This window comes from Biomphalaria glabrata, chromosome 7 (assembly GCF_947242115.1).
Source record: "Biomphalaria glabrata chromosome 7, xgBioGlab47.1, whole genome shotgun sequence".
NCBI classification, from domain to species: Eukaryota; Metazoa; Mollusca; class Gastropoda; family Planorbidae; genus Biomphalaria; species Biomphalaria glabrata.
Genome location: NC_074717.1, coordinates 39011609 through 39030731, shown reverse-complemented (window position 1 = coordinate 39030731; position 19123 = coordinate 39011609). Strand labels below are relative to the sequence as shown.

The following is a 19123-nucleotide window of genomic DNA, read 5'->3' as shown; positions in this document are numbered from 1 at the left end:
AAATACCATTTTATATTGTTACATAAGTCTATTATATACAAAATCTTAATCGATAACCGGCGGAAAATTGTTATGCTTGCGCTGGTTGTGGCAAAATATGCAGGTCACAGCTGGGGCTACGTAGCCATAGGAAATATTGCATTCCTCATTAATCTTCGGACTCGAAGACAAGCCTTATAGTCTATTATATTTATTTCATTTTATCTTAAGTTGAATTTATCTATATTTTAATCAAATTTATATTTAGTTTAGTTTACAAAAAGCTATTCAAGCTATTTAAAGTTAAAGTATAAGTTAAAATATAATACGCCTACAGCGGTTTGGTTGACTATCAACATTTTAGTGCTACATGTCAACAATATTTACATATATATCAGATGTTCCTTCGTAACCTTCTTTATCTAAGTCTTTCTACATTTCGTTTATTTAACAACATCTATAGCTCTCCAAGGTCTTTGAGACTTTTCAGTCTAACCATAAACACGTTTTATTTTTATTGCACATGCACAATGAAGCCTAATAATCTGGTCAGTTCTGGTACGCTTAGTTAGCAGTGATGTGATTTGTCATGCCCTGCAATGAACATAAATCCCACATATTGCCCAGCTCTGCATTGAAGACAAATGTAATTCACACATAGCGTGCCTAATTTAAATGGCCTTGTAGAACCATTAGATTTAACTGCAGGTAGTTATTAGTGCTAGACCAGACCTTAGAAAAGACAAAACGAAGAAGCCCGAGTGTCTCAATGGACGTGTTGAAGATAAGACACGAACTACTACATCGGCTTGAGAAGAGATGTCGCTTTACTCATTAGAATAAATATCACAATTTGTACATGTTGCAGCTGGGTTAGCGCACATTGGGCTGGTGGATATTCATGAAATGAAGGCTAATACGGTAATAAAATAATCTTTTAATGTATGCCATAACTTGTTCATTGTTACTTTGGCTCAAGGCCTCTATATATCAATCAAAACCTCTGTATGTTTCTAGACCTCTATTTGTCTTTTAATAAATACCTGCCTTCCATTCTAAACCTATATCTATCACCTGTTCATCATTCTAGATCTCTGTCTTTCAATCAATACCTGTTTACCAGACTTTGCTGAAAAGCTTTTTGATATTTGTAGAATTCCAACAATGCTGATGGGAAAGTTATCCTTAGGAAAGAGTTGGGATTTGTTGGTGCAACTTCCATCGTTGTTGGATCCATCATAGGTAAATTGAAATAAGCCAAGGTAAAAGTTTAAAAAATCAGATCATATCTTACCCTAGTCGCACTTCTAATACATTGAACATATGATAAGCTATTATTTTCTTTATTTTTGGATTTATGTTTGAAATTGTATTTCCAACTTACGTTCTGGAGCACTGGCTTTATTTTTATTTACGTTTCGTGTAGGCCTACTTCAAGCTCAATCTAGATCTAGTACTTATTGTTCCCCATGTGCCAATGTAGGTCTTCTAAGATGTCCAGAGTGGCTCAAGCTCAATCTAGATCTAGTACTTATTGTTCCTCATGTGCCAATGTAGGTCTTCTAAGATGTCCAGAGTGGCTCAAGCTCAATCTAGATCTAGTACTTATTGTTCTCCATGTGCCAATGTGGGTCTTCTAAGATGTCCATAGAGACTCAAGCTCAATCTAGATCTAGTACTTATTGTTCCCCATGTGCCAATGTAGGTCTTCTAAGATGTCCAGAGAGACTCAAGCTCAATCTAGATCTAGTACTTATTGTTCTCCATGTGCCAATGTAGGTCTTCTAAGATGTCCATAGAGACTCAAGCTCAATCTAGATCTAGTACTTATTGTTCCCCATGTGCCAATGTAGGTCTTCTAAGATGTCCAGAGAGACTCAAGCTCAATCTAGATCTAGTACTTATTGTTCCCCATGTGCCAATGTAGGTCTTCTAAGATGTCCATAGAGGCTCAAGCTTAATCTAGATCTAGTACTTATTGTTCTCCATGTGCCAATGTAGGTCTTCTAAGATGTCCATAGAGACTCAAGCTCAATCTAGATCTAGTACTTATTGTTCCCCATGTGCCAATGTAGGTCTTCTAAGATGTCCAGAGAGACTCAAGCTCAATCTAGATCTAGTACTTATTGTTCCCCATGTGCCAATGTAGGTCTTCTAAGATGTCCATAGAGACTCAAGCTCAATCTAGATCTAGTACTTATTGTTCCCCATGTGCCAATGTAGGTCTTCTAAGATGTCCAGAGTGGCTCAAGCTCAATCTAGATCTAGTACTTATTGTTCTCCATGTGCCAATGTAGGTCTTCTAAGATGTCCAGAGAGACTCAAGCTCAATCTAGATCTAGTACTTATTGTTCCCCATGTGCCAATGTAGGTCTTCTAAGATGTCCAGAGAGACATCTCTTTCTATTTACCTACCAGTTATTCTTAAGTCTTAAAGATAAACATTCTGAAGTATTTTCATTGTTATCGAACTGGTGTCCAGAAACGTCCAGAAACACTTCAAGACTTTAGTCTGCACTAAGAAAAAAAAAGTTTTTCTCCGAATAGTCACTTCTAATTCTTCACAGTACTGAAACAACAGAAAGATAAAAGCCCAAACTGTTAGCAGGATTGCAGAAGTGAACAAAACTATTTTCAGTTCATCTGGTGAACTTAAAAATGTATTAATTGATTTAAGTCATGCCGAAAACCTAGGAGATACAAAAGTGACCTGATGATATTCCATCTAGATTGCTCACATTACTTAGCAAAGAGCCAGCACCAGTGTTCAAAGTATGTTTTTCAAGCATCACTATATCTGGGCAGGGTACCTAGGGACTGGCAAGAAGCTAATGTTACTTCCCTATTTAAAGAAAGAGAAAAATCTGATCAGGAAACTAAAGAGCAGTATCACTCACAAGCATCGCATGTAAAATACAAGAACACACAATGTGTAGTAACATCATAAACCTCTTAGATAAACATAATGTCATTACTCTATACCGAGGTAACACTAGGAAATATAGATCATGTGATACTCTCTATAACCCGATTGATGATTTTTCAAAGGGTTTAGATAATCATGAATAAATAGAAGCCATTTAATCATTTGAGCATGGAACAGGTTGCCTGAATCAGTCAGGAAAGATTGTCACATGAAACACGAAGGGCGTAGTTATCCTCTCTATGGAGAAAAGGGAAGCAACGTCTGTAATTTATAAGATGAAGACTCATAATATTGTGAAGACGGACAAATAGTGAAACTCCTCTGCCCATCCAAACACTAGCGGATCCAGAACTTTGGAGTGGGGGGGGGCGATTTTTTTCCAAACCCTAACCCTAACGCCCAGTAAACCCTAACCCTACGCATAAACGTGCATACAGCGCGCGCGCGCACGTACACACACACACACACGCACGAACGCACACACACACATATATATATGTATATATATATATATATATATTTATATAAATATGAGAATTAAAAAAGCAGCATTTCTCAACCTTCGGCGAAAACAACTGGGGCAGCGCTATAAGGTTCTCTGGTAAAGTTCGGGGCGAAGCCCCGACGCCATAATCGTTTTCTTGCTTTTTTTCACTGCAGAAACGCATTCTCCTGACAAGTACAGCTCTTTCTTAATAATGTAGTTCGGGGCGAAGACCCGACGCCAAAAGCGTTTTCTTGCTTTTTTCACTGCAGAAACGCATTCTCCTGACAAGTACAGCTCATTCTTCACAATGTAGTTCGGGGCGAAGACCCGACGCCAAAAGCGTTTTCTTGCATTCTTCATTGCAGAAACGCATTCTCCTGACATCTACAACTCATTACCCATAAATGAAGTTCGGGGCGAAGCCCCGACGCCAAAAGCGTTTTCTTGCATTCTTCTCTGCAGAAACGCATTCTCCTGACATCTACAACTCATTACCCATAAATGGAGTTCGGGGCGAAGCCCCGATTCCAAAAGCGTTTTCTTGCATTCTTCTCTGCAGAAACGCATTCTCCTGACATCTACAACTTATTACCCATAAATGGAGTTCGGGGCGAAGCCCCGACGCCAAAAGCGTTTTCTTGCATTCTTCACTGCAGAAACGCATTCTCCTGACCTGAAGCTCATTATCCATACTATTAAAAACGACCTTTCGAATAATGTTGTACTTGAAAAATATTCTAATTTGAATTTATAGGCCCATAATACATTGCAAATAAAGCCGATTTGTTCCTTGAAAAGATAGGATACCCCACGTATTTAGATTTTTGCTTTGAGGATCGCCGCCGAAAAAAAACTTATTCGATAAATAGTATTCAAGAAAACTCTAGTATAAATTGTGAGTAATAGTCCCAAATTTATTTAGCTAGAAAATATCAGATTGAGTAAAGGTTGGGAAAAGGCGACTATGAAAACGTTATTTGAGTTTAGAACTCATCTCAATCATGACTCTTATACTGAAAAATTTCGTTTGAATTCTAACTTTTCCAATGCAAAGTCTTTCTTAAAATACTTATGATAACTTCATGTGAAATTACAAAAACTCTGTCTGGAAATGGGAATGGCGGTAGAGTGAAAACGATTAATCCTCGCTCATTTACTAATTTCTGCTAAAGATTGCATTTGGCATTAAAGAATAGGTATGGAGCGACTCGATATAAGAATTTAATTTATAGTATATATAAATTATATTAGTGACAGATTTTTTAAATTTTGTAATTTCTTAACTATAATACAAAAAGAAAAAGTATTGATTTGTCCGATGGGGGAAATGCGATTGCATGTATCGCCCCTCCCACCTGGTACAACCCTTTTTCATTTAAATTTACTAATGATACAATTTGAGATTAGAGTGTGGTACGACATATTTACAATGGGTCACATATCAATACGTGGTTTATATTATATAGATATTCAACTAATTTTATTCACAAACTATGATAAATAAATAGGATCGCCCCCCCCAGCACTCAGAGGGCTAGAGTGGGGAGGGCAGTATATGCAATCGCCCCCCCCCTCACCCCACCGAATCGGCCAAAATACCAGAAAGGGAGCGACATAATATAAAATGTATATATTAATTCAACTAATTTTGTTTACAAACTATGATTTCTCCATAAAAACGGACCGCCCCCCCCCCACTCAAAGGGTTTAGGTGGGAAGGGCAGAAGAGGTATTCGTCCCCCCCCCACCAATCGGCAAACAGGGAACGACATAATATAAAGATCGGTTAAAATATCAATAACAAGTTACAAGGATATAGATATTTAATTGATTTTGTTAGCAGGCTGTGATTTCTACTAATAAATTCCACCACCCCCCCCCACTCGAAAGTGTAGGGGGGGCGGGATTGAAACCATCGCCCCCTCCCGACCCCACCAAATCGGCCAACATACTAGAGGGGGGGGGGCGAAATAATCTAAAAATAGGTTCAAATATAAATAATTAGTATATATTTTTAACATAAGTAATAAATTCGTATACAAATTGTGTGAATCCTATACTAAAGTTCGTCCGCCCCCCCCCCTTCGGGGGGGGGGTCGGCCGAGTGGGGGGGGCGATCGCCCCTACCGCCCCCCCCCTGGATCCGCCAGTGCATCCAAAGGTGAATTTAATCAACTAACAACATCCAAGGATTTCTATAAATGTTTGTTTATATATCTATCGAGCTAGCTAGCTCTCTCTCTCTATATATATATATATTCACCATATTCACCAAGAGTAGAAGTGCCTGGTTTCGTCTTACTTCACGTTTGACGTTGAATGTAGCAATTTTGAATGTAGCTAGTCTACTGAGAGATGATATAATGCCCACATGTATTTAATATACCACTTATCGAAACAGTGCGCCATTTATTTATTTTTTTTTGTTGCGTTTTTCTTCTTTCTAACTAGGGTATTTTCAACTATAGACTTTTTTTTTACCATATAAAACCTATTATGTATAAGTCCTTGAAGAGCTCAGTGGCTAACGCAGAACGAAATCTTCTGCAGACCTCCCCCATTCCCAATTTATTATTTTAAAAAAATGTATTTGTTTCAGGTGTTATTAGATATTATTTTCTAAATTATTCTTTTTTCTAGGTTCAGGGATATTTATCTCCCCGAAAGGTGTTCTCGAAAATACAGGTTCTATTGGACTATGTCTCGTTGTGTGGACTGTGGCTGGAGTAATCTCTCTTGGGAGTAAGTAACCCGCCTTTAATTAAGATCAAAGTTTATGTTGACCAATAGGGTCTAGTTATGTGATTATCTGTGTTAGTTGACCAATAGGGTCTAGTTATGCGATTATCTGTGTTTGTTGACCAAAAGGGTCTAGTTATGTGATTATGTGTTTGTTGACCAAAAGGGTCTAGTTATGTGATTATCTGTGTTTGTTGACCAATAGGGTCTAGTTATGCGATTATCTGTGTTTGTTGACCAATAGGGTCTAGTTATGCGATTATCTGTGTTTGTTGACCAATAGGGTCTAGTTATGTGATTATCTGTGTTTGTTGACCAATAGGGTCTAGTTATGCGATTATCTGTGTTTGTTGACCAATAGGGTCTAGTTATGCGATTATCTGTGTTTGTTGACCAATAGGGTCTAGTTATGTGATTATCTGTGTTTGTTGACCAATAGGGTCTAGTTATGTGATTATCTGTGTTTACTAACTAGGTAAAAAATAAACCAAGTATGCATTACTTGTATAAGAAGGGAGGAAGGTAAACCTTTAGTAGACTCTTCTTCTTCTTATATGTTACAGACGTTACTTAAAAAAAAAAAGAAGATGATTACGTCCTACGCGTCATGCACAGGAAAAGGTGCAGATCACCCAAAACTAGAATCTAGAATTTGTAGGAATATAATAAAAAAAAAGTTTTCTTTCTATGGACATTATTGTATTGTTCGATCTTATTAATGAATAATGTAGTCATTTAGTCAGAATATATATCTCATCATTAATAGTTTAATGGAGTCATTTAATCAGAATATCCATCTCTCCACAATGGTTTCATGGTCCCGGGTTCGAACCCTTCTAGCTGCCGAGGTTTGGGCTAGGATGTAATTATCTTCTGAATCTGAAACATATAAAACAAAACAAAAGAAAAAAATAAACAACAACATTTCACAAATTAATCAGAATACTGATATACTGGATGCGTCAGCTGTGATGCCATTGTATCAAAAACAAATATCTCACTTAATTTATTTTTTTTTTTTTGGGTGTAGGAGACAATATATAAAAACTGTTTTACCTATTAGAATATATAGAAAATATTATCTAGGTCATGCGTCAGGGAGAAAGTTTTATAATTGTACACATTTAAGCAAAACTTTTATCCAGACTCGGATAGAGAATGATGGTCTAATTATTGTGCCTTGTTAAACTTGTAATGCAGAAATGTATGTATTTAGGCGTGTGTGTGTGTGTGTGTAAGTGTGTATGCTTGTGGCTAGGTTACGGGACCCTACTTTTGCCGGGATACGACGATAGCCTTTGTTTTCTTTTATGACTTTCGGACGTTCGTTCAGAAAATAAAATTATTACATGCTAGCTCAGGCCTCCTGTAGGATTAGAGGGGATAGTCGTAGGCGGCATTCAAACTCGGGACATTTTTATTGCAGTCACAGCGCATACCACAAGACCAATATCTGCTCTTTCCAGTTTAAAACACAATTGGACACACAATATTTCGTGTTTAGTGAAGTTTATTGACTAATTGATGAAAGTCGAATAACATTTCTATGTGCTGACTATCTGACCAGGTGGTTTGTGCTATGCGGAACTTGGAGCAATGATTGGAGTCTCCGGTGGAGCTTATACTTATATAAGAATGGGAATGGGAAACGTCATGGCCTTTATATATGTAGCAAAAGTAATGTATTATATCTATCTTATATATTATATAATCTCTTCTCCTTCAATCTTTTTTTCTCCATCTCTTTTTCTCTCTCTTTCTTCTCCATCTCTTTTTCTCTCTCTTTCTTCTCCATCTCTCTTTTCTCTCTCTTTCTTCTTTATCTCTCTTTTCTCTTCTTTATCTCTCTCTTTCTTCTTTATCTCTCTTCTCTCTTCTTTATCTCCATCTCTCTTTTCTCTCTCTTTCTTCTCCATCTCTCTCTTTCTTCTTTATCTCTCTTCTTTATCTCCATCTCTCTTTTCTCCGTCTTTCTTCTGTTTACTTTGTCATATTTATCCGTTGTCGGCTTTCTTTTTTGAAAATACTTTTCAATGAAATATGAATGGTAAACATATTTAGATATAAAACAAAACCAGTTCAAAAATAAACATTAAATGTTAAAACTGGGACAAACTATTTGTTTAAATATAACGCAGACTAAAGAGTCGCCTCGACAAAATGTATTTTACACTTCAATAGGTGTTTCAGCACTTTAAAAAAATTAAGCCCTCTCTTCAGTGGATATTTCCATACCTGCAGGTAATCTATAATTAGCAAACATTGTGGTGTATCCGGTGTAAGAGATACGAAAATATTGACAAGCAAAGTATTTAAATTAATTATATTATTAATTTTTTTTGCATTTTTCAGCACAGTAGAATCAAATTTCTAAACTCTATTGCAGCGGTTCTCTGCCAGTGGGTCGCGATCCCCTTGGTGGTCGAATGACAATTTTCCATGGATCGCCTGCGACCATCGGAATTTTTTTTTCAAACTTGACATAATAATGTTTCAATTTTTAAAAAAATATAAATATTTCAAGTTTTGGTACATGGAAACATGCTACATGATTTTTTGGCGAATGTTTTGCAATGTCCACAAGAAATAGTCATTGCTGTAAGCTTACGAGGAATTAGTGGCAATATATCATGAATTGTTTTGTTGTTTTTTTTTTGGGGGGGATATGTTTTTTTGTTTTTGTTTTTGGTTTATTCAGATGATACTTTCCCTTACAATAACACACAAACAGGTTAACGCTTCCACGTTCAGTGCTATCGGTTATTGAGAAGTTGTATATAGTTCATGATCATTTACACTGGCCAATGTAATTTACCTGCTGCAGTTCATCATAAATATAAATAATATATTCTAAATTCATAGTCTCAGATATACGTTTAATTCTTTTTTATATTTAAAAAAAAATATTTTTTTTAATAAAGGAAACCTCAGAATTTGCGCTAAGCAATTTTAGCTTTGTCGTCATAGGAATCCTTGGGCCTTAGGCCTCATTTCTCTGCCTCTTTTTTGGACTTTATATGCCTCTTTTGTGGGCTTTTTAAAAATGATTAGTTCTCACATTTCACAAATATTAAATTATAAAGAATTAAAATTAAACTTTGAAATAGGATTAATCCTTACTTAATTAGTAATTAAAATAGTGAATCTACATAATTAGTAGGTAGAAAGTTCAGGATTAATGAAAACAAACAAAACTTGATCTGTCTTGTGAAGATTAGTCTCCGGACTTGAGTGTCTGTTGATAAACTTTGAGTCCATGTGATAAATATCTAATGTAATTATAGTTTAAATATTCCTTTCTAGTTAATATTTCTCTTTTTTTTTAAGATAAGAAATTATTTATTTTTTTATATTTGAGGTAAAATAATTAATACCCTAATGGCGTTCCTAGTTGAAAAAACAAGGATATATTTAAAGACCAATAACTTTAGTAACTAACATAAGATACATTTCCAATCATATAAGTTGAAATTCGATATTATTCAATAAGTTACTCCAAATTAAAAAAAATTCTAATTGGATTATAACTAATTTAATTAAAGTCTATTTTTAAATTGGTCTAAGAGTGTTTGTTTTTTTAAAATTTGTATATGTAAAAGAAGTAAACTTTATTTTTATGATTGTCTCCCTCTCCTAGTTGTACTAATTGAACGGATTCACACACATAAACCTTACGCCAATAGCTCAAAGAACCAGAGCGCCTCCTCACACACACAATAAACACATACAGACCCACCTCTTGTATACCCCTATATCACACTCAAAGTAACTGGCTTTATATTAGGTGCCCAGGTTACTACCCATCTAACTTAGTGCTTTGATGTGTTTCTCAGGAACTTTTAGTTCGAAACTCCATCGGTCTTCTGGTCATGCTACTGACATTCTCCAAGTATTTGGTCTCCATGTTACCGACGTGTGGCTCACCTCAACATTTGGAGAAGATGATCGCAGCTCTAACTTTAGGTGTGAACCCAGTTCTTCAAAGGTTTTCATCAATATTTTAGATGTCCTCCCTCACTTCTAGAAAAAAGTATTTCCCACTTTAATAAAAAAAAAATTCCCATTTTCATTGACTTTTACTGCAGAAACTAAACCTTCATTTTGATGTTTTTTTTTCAATATTTGCTATTCACTTCATTGTGGCAAACTAGTCATCAAATTCCATGGGCATAGCTAGGAAGGGTAACGTTCAATCTCGCCCCCCTCTTAATAACATTTGTCCACATCGATCTGTTTTCCTATATATTACGAAAAGATTTAATATTTGATCTACACATTTTTTGGGTTGTAAGAATTGCAGGATATCGCTATGTGGACAGCTCAGAAAATACATTCTCTTGAAAAATCCAGGAAAAAAAAACCTTTGTTACAAAAAAAAAAACTAAAAAAAGAAAAAAAATCAACTTGAATGGACAAGCTATAATGAGAATTTCTACATTTACTGAGTATGTAAGCTATTCTCACTCGAAAGACAATGGATGTACTCAAATGAATTACTGGTGAAGGTTTCTAAGTTTCTCCGTGATTCGGGGAAGAATCTGGTGTGGCTATTCTGTGTTGCTATTCTGGTGTGGCCAACTTTGCAACAGTTCGTGTATGTGAATGGATCTGTTTTAGGGCTAGCAGAGCAGCTTTCTTCCTCTTTCATCTACGACCGCTACATTCCTTTAGCTCTCTGTTCGAACAGCCTGTCTTCCTACTGTCCGATCTTGTGCCATTTCCAACAAAGTGCTTTCATTGATGTCTGTAGTCCTGTGATCATGCTTGCAGTTCTGTCTGTAGGTTAGTTATGCCCCCCCCCCGGTCAGTCTTTCTCAGTAAGCTCATGATAAAAGATGTCTTTAAGAACTCTTTTTTTTTTGGAAAGCGAGTGATATGTCCGTGCCAACTTAATCGTCTCTGTGTCCATAGCGCATAGACACTCTATGTGTTGGTCAATGTCAAAACGTCTTGATTGGAGACATAATCTCTTCAAAGGATGCAGCATATGAGCCGCAGGCAGCGCGTGTGTAAACTGTTTAATCCATATTCTTGAAACATTTATAGATCTGAAAGAAAAGAAAAAGGGGGGAAAGAATAGAACCCCTCACTGCCCACTCTTACCTTTAAGTAAAAATCCTTGCTACGCCCATGGCCACATGACATACTCATTAACCGATCCTCCTTCACCTTGACCGTGAAGTCTTAAAAGGGAGGAATAGAAATTAATTTGTTGATTTTTTAAATGTAACACACATGACTGTGCATTTTAAAAATGGATTCCACAGCATTTTCCTTCTTTTCAGTGTTCTTGTTCCTGGTCAACAGTTACAGCTCAAAGCTGGCTACCAGGGTTTCAGTTCTGACCACTCTCGGCAAAGTGGCTGCACTGTTGGTCATCTGTGTTGGTGGCGTGGTTGCAATGGTGCAAGGTATGTCCTCCTTAATTATGAAACTTCTCATTGTCGTCTGACCCACAAAGAATAATATTAAGGCTTGTCTTCTAATCAAAAGGTTAATCATGTCATGAGGCTACGCAGAACTATCTATGAGCTAGACCTACATATTTTGCCACATCTAACGCAGACAAAAACATTCTAATTTTGTCTCCAGTTTAGGTGAATAATTAAAACAAAAACAACTGAAAATGTACCATTAAAATTGAATTATTGTGTGGGTAAATAAGATCAGTTTCCGCAGTCACGTGTTTTACAATATCATACTTAAAAAATAAAACTGCTAAGAATGGACGTTTCGGCACCTAGTCCTCACAATAGGTGGAATTTTAATGAGGAAATAGAATCATTATAGCAGTACATCAGTGGATTTTCATACACTGAGGCAAAGCCATAAATAGGAAGCTTTATGGTGTATTCGGTGTACCTTTTTTACTTTACCTTTACCTATCCCTTAGTCTGTTGGACCGTTGGGGCACCAGGCAAGATTTGTCGACCGTCTTTCTCCATTCCTCCCTTTTTTTGCCTTGTTCAGAACCTCTCTCAATGGCAGGCCTGTCCATTCTTTAATGTTGTCCTCCCAACCCTTTTTTCTGTCTGCCTCTTCTTCTTTTCCCTGGCACTGTTCCCTGAAGAAAGGTCTTTGCGAGCCCCGTAGATCTCGTAATGTGGCCAAAGGTTTTAAGCTTTCGTTTTTTCACAATAGTAAGCAGGTCGTTATGAGCTCCGATCGCTACAGTCTCTGATTTCTTGGTTTGTGATGCGGTCTTTGCATGTGATGCCTAGGATCCTTCTGTAGCATCTCAATTCCATTGCTAGGATCCTCCTCTCAAGCTCTGCATTCAACGTCCACGACTCACAAGCATATAAAAATGTGGCCATGACCAGAGAGCGCATCAGTCTAATTTTGGTGCCGAGGGCTAAGCCCTTATCTTTCCATATTATTTTAAGTTTTGAAAGGGCTGCTGTGGACTGTGCTATTCGGGCCAATAATTCGGGTTTTGTTCCCTCATCTGAGACAATAGCTCCGAGGTATTTGAAGCTGTTAACACTAGTTAGCTTTTCACCTCCAATACTGATGCCTCTTTTAAAGCCCTGATGGCTATTGGTCATAATTTGAGTTTTTTCGGCATTTATTTGCATGCCATATGCTGCGGAAGTCTTGTCAATGCGCATCACCAGGTCAGCTAGTTCTTCTTCTGTCCCTGCTAGGCCGTCAATGTCATCTGCGAAGCGCAAGTTAGTAATTCTTCTTCCTCCAATGCTAACAGTACCTTCATAGCCCTCGAGGGCATCTTCCATTATCCTTTCAAGGAAGATATTGAAGAGTGTTGGTGACAGTAGGCAGCCTTGTCTTACTCCAACTGTGGTTTTGAACCAGTCCCCAATATTATTGTTGAAGTACACCGCACTGGTGGCCTCCTTGTAGAGGTTCTGGATAACTTTGATTATGTTTTTATTAATGTTGTACTTTTCCATTGTCGCCCAGAGTGCTCCGTGCCATACTCTGTGTACAGAATAGCTTCAATATAGGACGTGTTGATAATTGTTTGCTTTTTTGTAAGTTAAAATAGTAAACTGTAATCACTTTGAACACTGAATGTCAAACTTTCAAGCGCTTTAATGACAACATTTGAAGTTTAATTTAGCTTCCTTGACAGTGTTAAGTTTATCTTGAACATCTGCAATAGTGTGGAGGAAATGAATTATTTCCCCTGTCACCCACGTCCACTCCGTAATAAGTACCCTACATAAAAATGTAAAAAAAATCTACTCTACTCTTTTTTTTTTTACGATAACCATTAGTCTCTCTGACGTTTCCTCTTTGTGATGAAAATACATTATCCTATTGACGAGAACAAAACTGTATTTTCTAACAGGGGTTACCAGTGAGCTGCCCAGTGGATTTAGTGGTACAAAAAGTGATGCCACCCCCATCGCAATGGCTTTTTACAACGCCCTGTGGGCATACGGCGGGGCGTAAGTTGTTTTTATTTCATCGACACTAATTCGCCACTTCACGTCCATCTGGTCCGTAGTCTGTTTCACCGTCGGGGCACCACATATGATCTGTCGATCATCTTTCTCCATCCCTCTCCGACTTATGCCTTGAATATAGCCTATTTCAATGGCAGGCCTTTCCATCTTGTAGTGCAGTCTTTCCATCACTTTCTCTGTCTGCCTCTTATTTTTACAATTCCTCTAATTTGGACATGGATCTTGAAGACGGCTCTAACGATTTTCCTGGAAATTTGGTCACGTATAGAAAACTTTGATTTGACCGTATATATTTTTTTAAAAATTATAATCATCATAACATTAAATTAAATTAATTAATTATATTTTTATTCAAGCGAAAATATTTTTTCCTTCAGATCATTTCTAAATTGTCTTGTGGAAGAAGTGAAGTCCCCTGACAAGTGAGTTGATTTTAGAGAAGAAATTACGAAGAGTTCATAGTTTGTATCATTATGTACATATATTTTTTTAGTTAAAATTAAAATTCACTCTTTATGTGAATTTTTTAAAGTTTTTTAAATTTTCTTATTTTAAACTAAGCCTATAATAATAATAATAACAACGCTTGTCTTCGAGTCCGAAGATTAATGAGAAATACAGTATTTCCCGTGGATACGCTGCCCCAGCTGTGACCTACATATTTTGCCACATCAAGGGCAAGCATAACCATTGACCGCAGGTGGTCGATTAAGATTTTCTTTTCGCCGTCTGTCCTCGGAAGCGGATTTTCTTTTGGCCTTAAATGTGTATAGTATGTGTGGGTGACCTTCAGCTGCCTCGTTCTGAGGCCGCATACAGCCAGGTGCTCTCTTCTATGACAGGTAAGGCAAGTTGGCGCCTAAGATAGTCTTTCAAGCGATTCCGTGGTGCACCTCTGTTCAGGGCCGGTCTTAGGCCACTGCAACCTATGCGGTGGCAGTGGGCCCCGCGCTTTCATAGGCCCCGTGCTAATTCTATGTGTAATTATTAAATTGCAAAACATATACGAAAAATTCCTGGAAATCTCCTAAATTTTAATTAAAAACCTCATGAAAACTCATAAAAATTTCGTGAAAATAGACAAAATTGTCATGTGTGGGCGTCATTCATTGCGGAAAACGCCAATCCTACGCGTGCTAAAAGAAAAAGGCATTGTTAGCTTTCGTGTAATAAACGGGCGAATGTTCACCTGAATCGGAAGTTCCAATACTTTATTTACTTTTATAGTCACTGGCATATAAATATGCTCTAGGTTGCAAGGTTCGTAAAGTAAAGTTAATTTGATCGCAATTTGTAACTTAGTAAAGAATGAATATAATTAAAAGTCGAATTTTTTTCTTATACAAAATCTTAATTTTCAATTATTATCCCTATTCCCACCCAGACTAGGCCCCGCGCAATCAGTTTCGCATAGAGCCCCGCAATTGTTAGGACCGGCCCTGCCTCTGTTAAGCCACCGTTAAGCTTGTAAAGTCTTGATGGTGTGAGAATGTTGTCTGAATTGTATTAGGGATTCTTCTGGCCTTGATGTAATATTCTTATATTTATATTATTAATTAAACACATAACATAATTATGGATAAAATAATCACAAACTCCTCTCTGGAAGACGAACATTTATTACATCAAATAATAGTTCACAAAGTAGGCAATCTCAGCCATAGAATATCATCACAAATTACTTCATATCGAATACAAACAACATCCATAGAGAATCTCCACTTAGATATTCATATTATTTAATCCATTTTTAATAGAACAAAGACACCTCCGTCTCTTGATACATCATGGCGCTAACTAACTAAAACATGTGGTCATGTGATCAAAAATGGTACCCCCTTGCTTGACAATGTGTAAGTCCCCATTTTCACGTGAACTGAAATCATCTCGTGCATATCACTCTAATCATAGTGTTACAAAGCTCACACACAAAAAAAAAACCCTGCCTTTGGCATACTTTCGTCTTCCATAGGGGATACGTGCCCTGCCCAACGTAACTGTCACACCATAAGAAGTCCCTCTATAGTACTCTATTCTATTCATACCGGCGTTGACAATGACATCGCTGTTTGTGGTGCCGTATTACCACCGTATGTCCATGATGAAGCCTATAAAGACAAAATTAATATTATGAAATCTTCATAATTCTACCATGGTTGCCTTATGCGGCCTTAAATTATATTTTGAGTTTTATCTTAATCCAGCATATTTCTTATCTTATCTTATATAATACAGACGTTAAAGAAGATGATTACGTCCTACGCGTCAAGCATTTAGTCATGCATATTAACCAATAACCCATTCCATGCTCTAAAAGCAATACAATTTTGTGTTTTGTATTTCAAGATTATGGTTCAGTGTTTTATGTATAATTGCTACTTTACATTTTAAGTCTTCTATCCTGAAGGCTTTCTAAATTTAGTGATTTTACTTAAGGTGTTACTCTAGTCAAACGTGAATATTCGTTTGTTATGAATCTCACTGCTCTCTTTTTGTGTCTGTTCCAGTTTCTTAATGTTTTCTTGAGTTGAGGGGTCCCAAACGGAGGATGCGTATTCTATTATTGGCCTAACCAAGGTTGAATAACATTTTAGTTTTATGTTCTTGATTTATATTTGTATGGTATGGGTGAGTTTTTGTTAATGTAGAGACCTAATGGAGATAGATTTCGCCAACTGTAGGTAAAAGCAAATACTACAACGAAAAGCTCTTACAAGAGTTTACTAGAGATTTCGCCAACTGTAGGTAAAAGCAAATACTACAACGAAAAGCTCTTACAAGAGTTTACTAGACTCTATATATTCTATACTATATATAGACTAAATATACAGTTTATATTAAAATGTGAATATTTCATCTTCAGAAATGTCCCTAAGTCCATTGTGATGGGCACTGTGCTTGTTATTTTTATCTATGTTATGACCAATGTGTCCTACTTAGCTGTGATGACCAGGTCTGAACTGCTCCAATCAGATGCGGTGGCTGCCGTAAGTTAAAACATTTATCAAAACCTAAACCCGATTTATGAAACTAAATTTCCCTTTCTATCTTGCCAGAACCCTGTCACTTTATCTCCTCTACTTAAGCTCCAACAGTTATGTATCACTTCACCGACCCTGATGACCTTCCCATTTATCTCGTTCCAAACCCCAACCAGAGATAACAGAATAAAGTTATGTCTAAAACGTTTTAATAACTCTCTCTAAGTGTAATACATGCAGTGGCGTAGCTAGGGTGGGGGGTTGGAGGGGGTCCTAATTCGAAAGTGGGGGGCGGGTCCCCTTAATGAATGTCCTAAAAAATTTTTTTACATTAAATATTCAATATTACGTCACTGTAATCTTGCTGTTCACGAGGAGCCCTTACTGCACAGAAAGCACGTCGTGTGGCGATATGTATTGAGCTTTGTCACTTGTGTATTAACTCGCTAATAAAATGAAAAAAAATGGTATTACTCATTTAATAGAGTCTTAATGATTTTTTAAAATTAATTTTACTTATATACTGTACCAATTGGAATTTAGACATCTATTTATAAAGTACATAATCTCATTTTATGTTGTCGAATATCAAAATACAGCGACCCCTAAAAAGATCACGCGCCTCAGGCCCCCAAATCTCTAACTACGCCACTGAATACATAATGAGATGTTCATTACAATCAAAATAATTTGTTTAAAAAGGCTTATCTAAAGGGAAAAACTCGTTTTTACAACAATATCTCTCAATAATGTAGAATTTATTCTCCTTTTTCGAAATCAAACAAAATAATTACCATTAATTAATTGACCAAGTGGTTAATTTATTTTTATTGATTCATGTTTTAAATCTGCCATATAGACCACAAATGGGAACAAATTTTATTTTACTTTTGTTAGGTACAATAAATAATTGAGTAAAGTTTGAGCTTGATCCGAGAATGGGTAGGGAAGAATTAACGTGTTCAAAATGTGTACCAGACAGACAGACAGACAGACAGGGTAAATTAATATAAGCTTTGTAAAACAAAGATTGAATGCAACGTGAATGAAAATTTATTTTTTTAACACATAATCTAGATCGATTACATTGTTGGTTGTTTTTTTTTTCATATGTCTTATTCTCAATCTTCTTTGCTAAGAACATTTCTTAAATGTTTCAGTAAAATGCCCTTCATTTTTACAGAAAGAAAACATCTTCCTTATTTAAATCTGATTTCTTGACATAAACTTTTTTGTTTTAGTTGTTTGCTGACAGAGTGTTACGCAATTTCTCATTGTTGATTCCAGTGGCTGTCATGATATCAACACTTGGAGCGACCAACAACTCCATGTTCGGATATAGCAGGTTCGCGATATGACACCGTAGATTAGCGTAATGATGTTGAAGCTAGCGATATGACACTGTAGATTAGCGTAATGATGTTGAAGCTAGCGATATGACACCGTAGATTACCGTAATGATGTTGAAGCTAGCGATATGACACTGTAGATTAGCGTAATGATGTTGAAGCTAGCGATATGACACCGTAGATTAGCATAATGATGTTGAAGCTAGCGATGACACCGTAGATTAGCGTAATGATGTTGAAGCAAGCGATGACACAGTAGATTAGCGTAATGATGTTGAAGCTAGCGATATGACACCGTAGATTAGCGTAATGATGTTGAAGCTAGCGATATGACACTGTAGATTAGCGTAATGATGTTGAAGCTAGCGATATGACACCGAAGATTAGCGTAATGATGTTGAAGCTAGCGATATGACACCGTAGATTTAGCGTGATGATGTTGAAGCTAGCGATATGACACCGAAGATTAGCGTAATGATGTTGAAGCTAGCGATATGACACCGTAGATTTAGCGTGATGATGTTGAAGCTAGCGATATGACACCGAAGATTAGCGTAATGATGTTGAAGCTAGCGATATGACACCGTAGATTAGCGTAATGATGTTGAAGCTAGCGATATGACACCGTAGATTAGCGTAATGATGTTGAAGCTAGCGATATGACACCGTATATTAGCGTAATGATGTTGAAGCAAGCGATGACACCGTAGATTTAGCGTAATGATGTTGAAGCTAGCGATATGACACCGTAGATTAGCGTAATGATGTTGAAGCTAGCGATATGACACCGTAGATTAGCGTAATGATGTTGAAGCTAGCGATATGACACCGTAGATTAGCGTGATGTTGTTGAAGCTAGTGATATGACACCGTAGATTAGCGTGATGTTGTTGAAGCTAGCGATATGACACCGTAAATTAGCGTGATGTTGTTCAAGGTAGCGATATGACACCGTAGATTAGCGTAATGATGTTGAAGCTAGCGATATGACACCGTAAATTAGCGTGATGTTGTTGAAGCTAGAGATGACACCGTAGATTAGCGTAATGATGTTGAAGCTAGCGATATGACACCGTAGATTAGCGTAATGATGTTGAAGCTAGCGATATGACACCGTAGATTAGAGTAATGATGTTGAAGCAAGCGATATGACACCGTAGATTTAGCGTAATGATGTTGAAGCTAGCGATATGACACCGTAGATTAGCGTAATGATGTTGAAGCAAGCG

General features: G+C 36.8%; 1 protein-coding gene across 1 annotated transcript in view; it reads left to right on the top strand.

Moving 5' to 3' along the window:
- Positions 1 to 1109: 1109 nt before the first annotated feature.
- LOC106059235 (b(0,+)-type amino acid transporter 1-like) overlaps positions 1110 to 19123 on the top strand; it is a 35236-nt gene continuing 17222 nt past the window's right edge. The window contains exons 1-9 of the mRNA XM_056036451.1: positions 1110 to 1221; positions 6033 to 6134; positions 7699 to 7808; positions 9965 to 10094; positions 11417 to 11542; positions 13447 to 13546; positions 13942 to 13986; positions 16428 to 16551; positions 17787 to 17890. Coding sequence (XP_055892426.1) covers positions 7728 to 7808; positions 9965 to 10094; positions 11417 to 11542; positions 13447 to 13546; positions 13942 to 13986; positions 16428 to 16551; positions 17787 to 17890 — 710 coding nt within the window. The 5' untranslated portion in view covers positions 1110 to 1221; positions 6033 to 6134; positions 7699 to 7727. The remainder of the gene's footprint in view (positions 1222 to 6032; positions 6135 to 7698; positions 7809 to 9964; positions 10095 to 11416; positions 11543 to 13446; positions 13547 to 13941; positions 13987 to 16427; positions 16552 to 17786; positions 17891 to 19123) is intronic.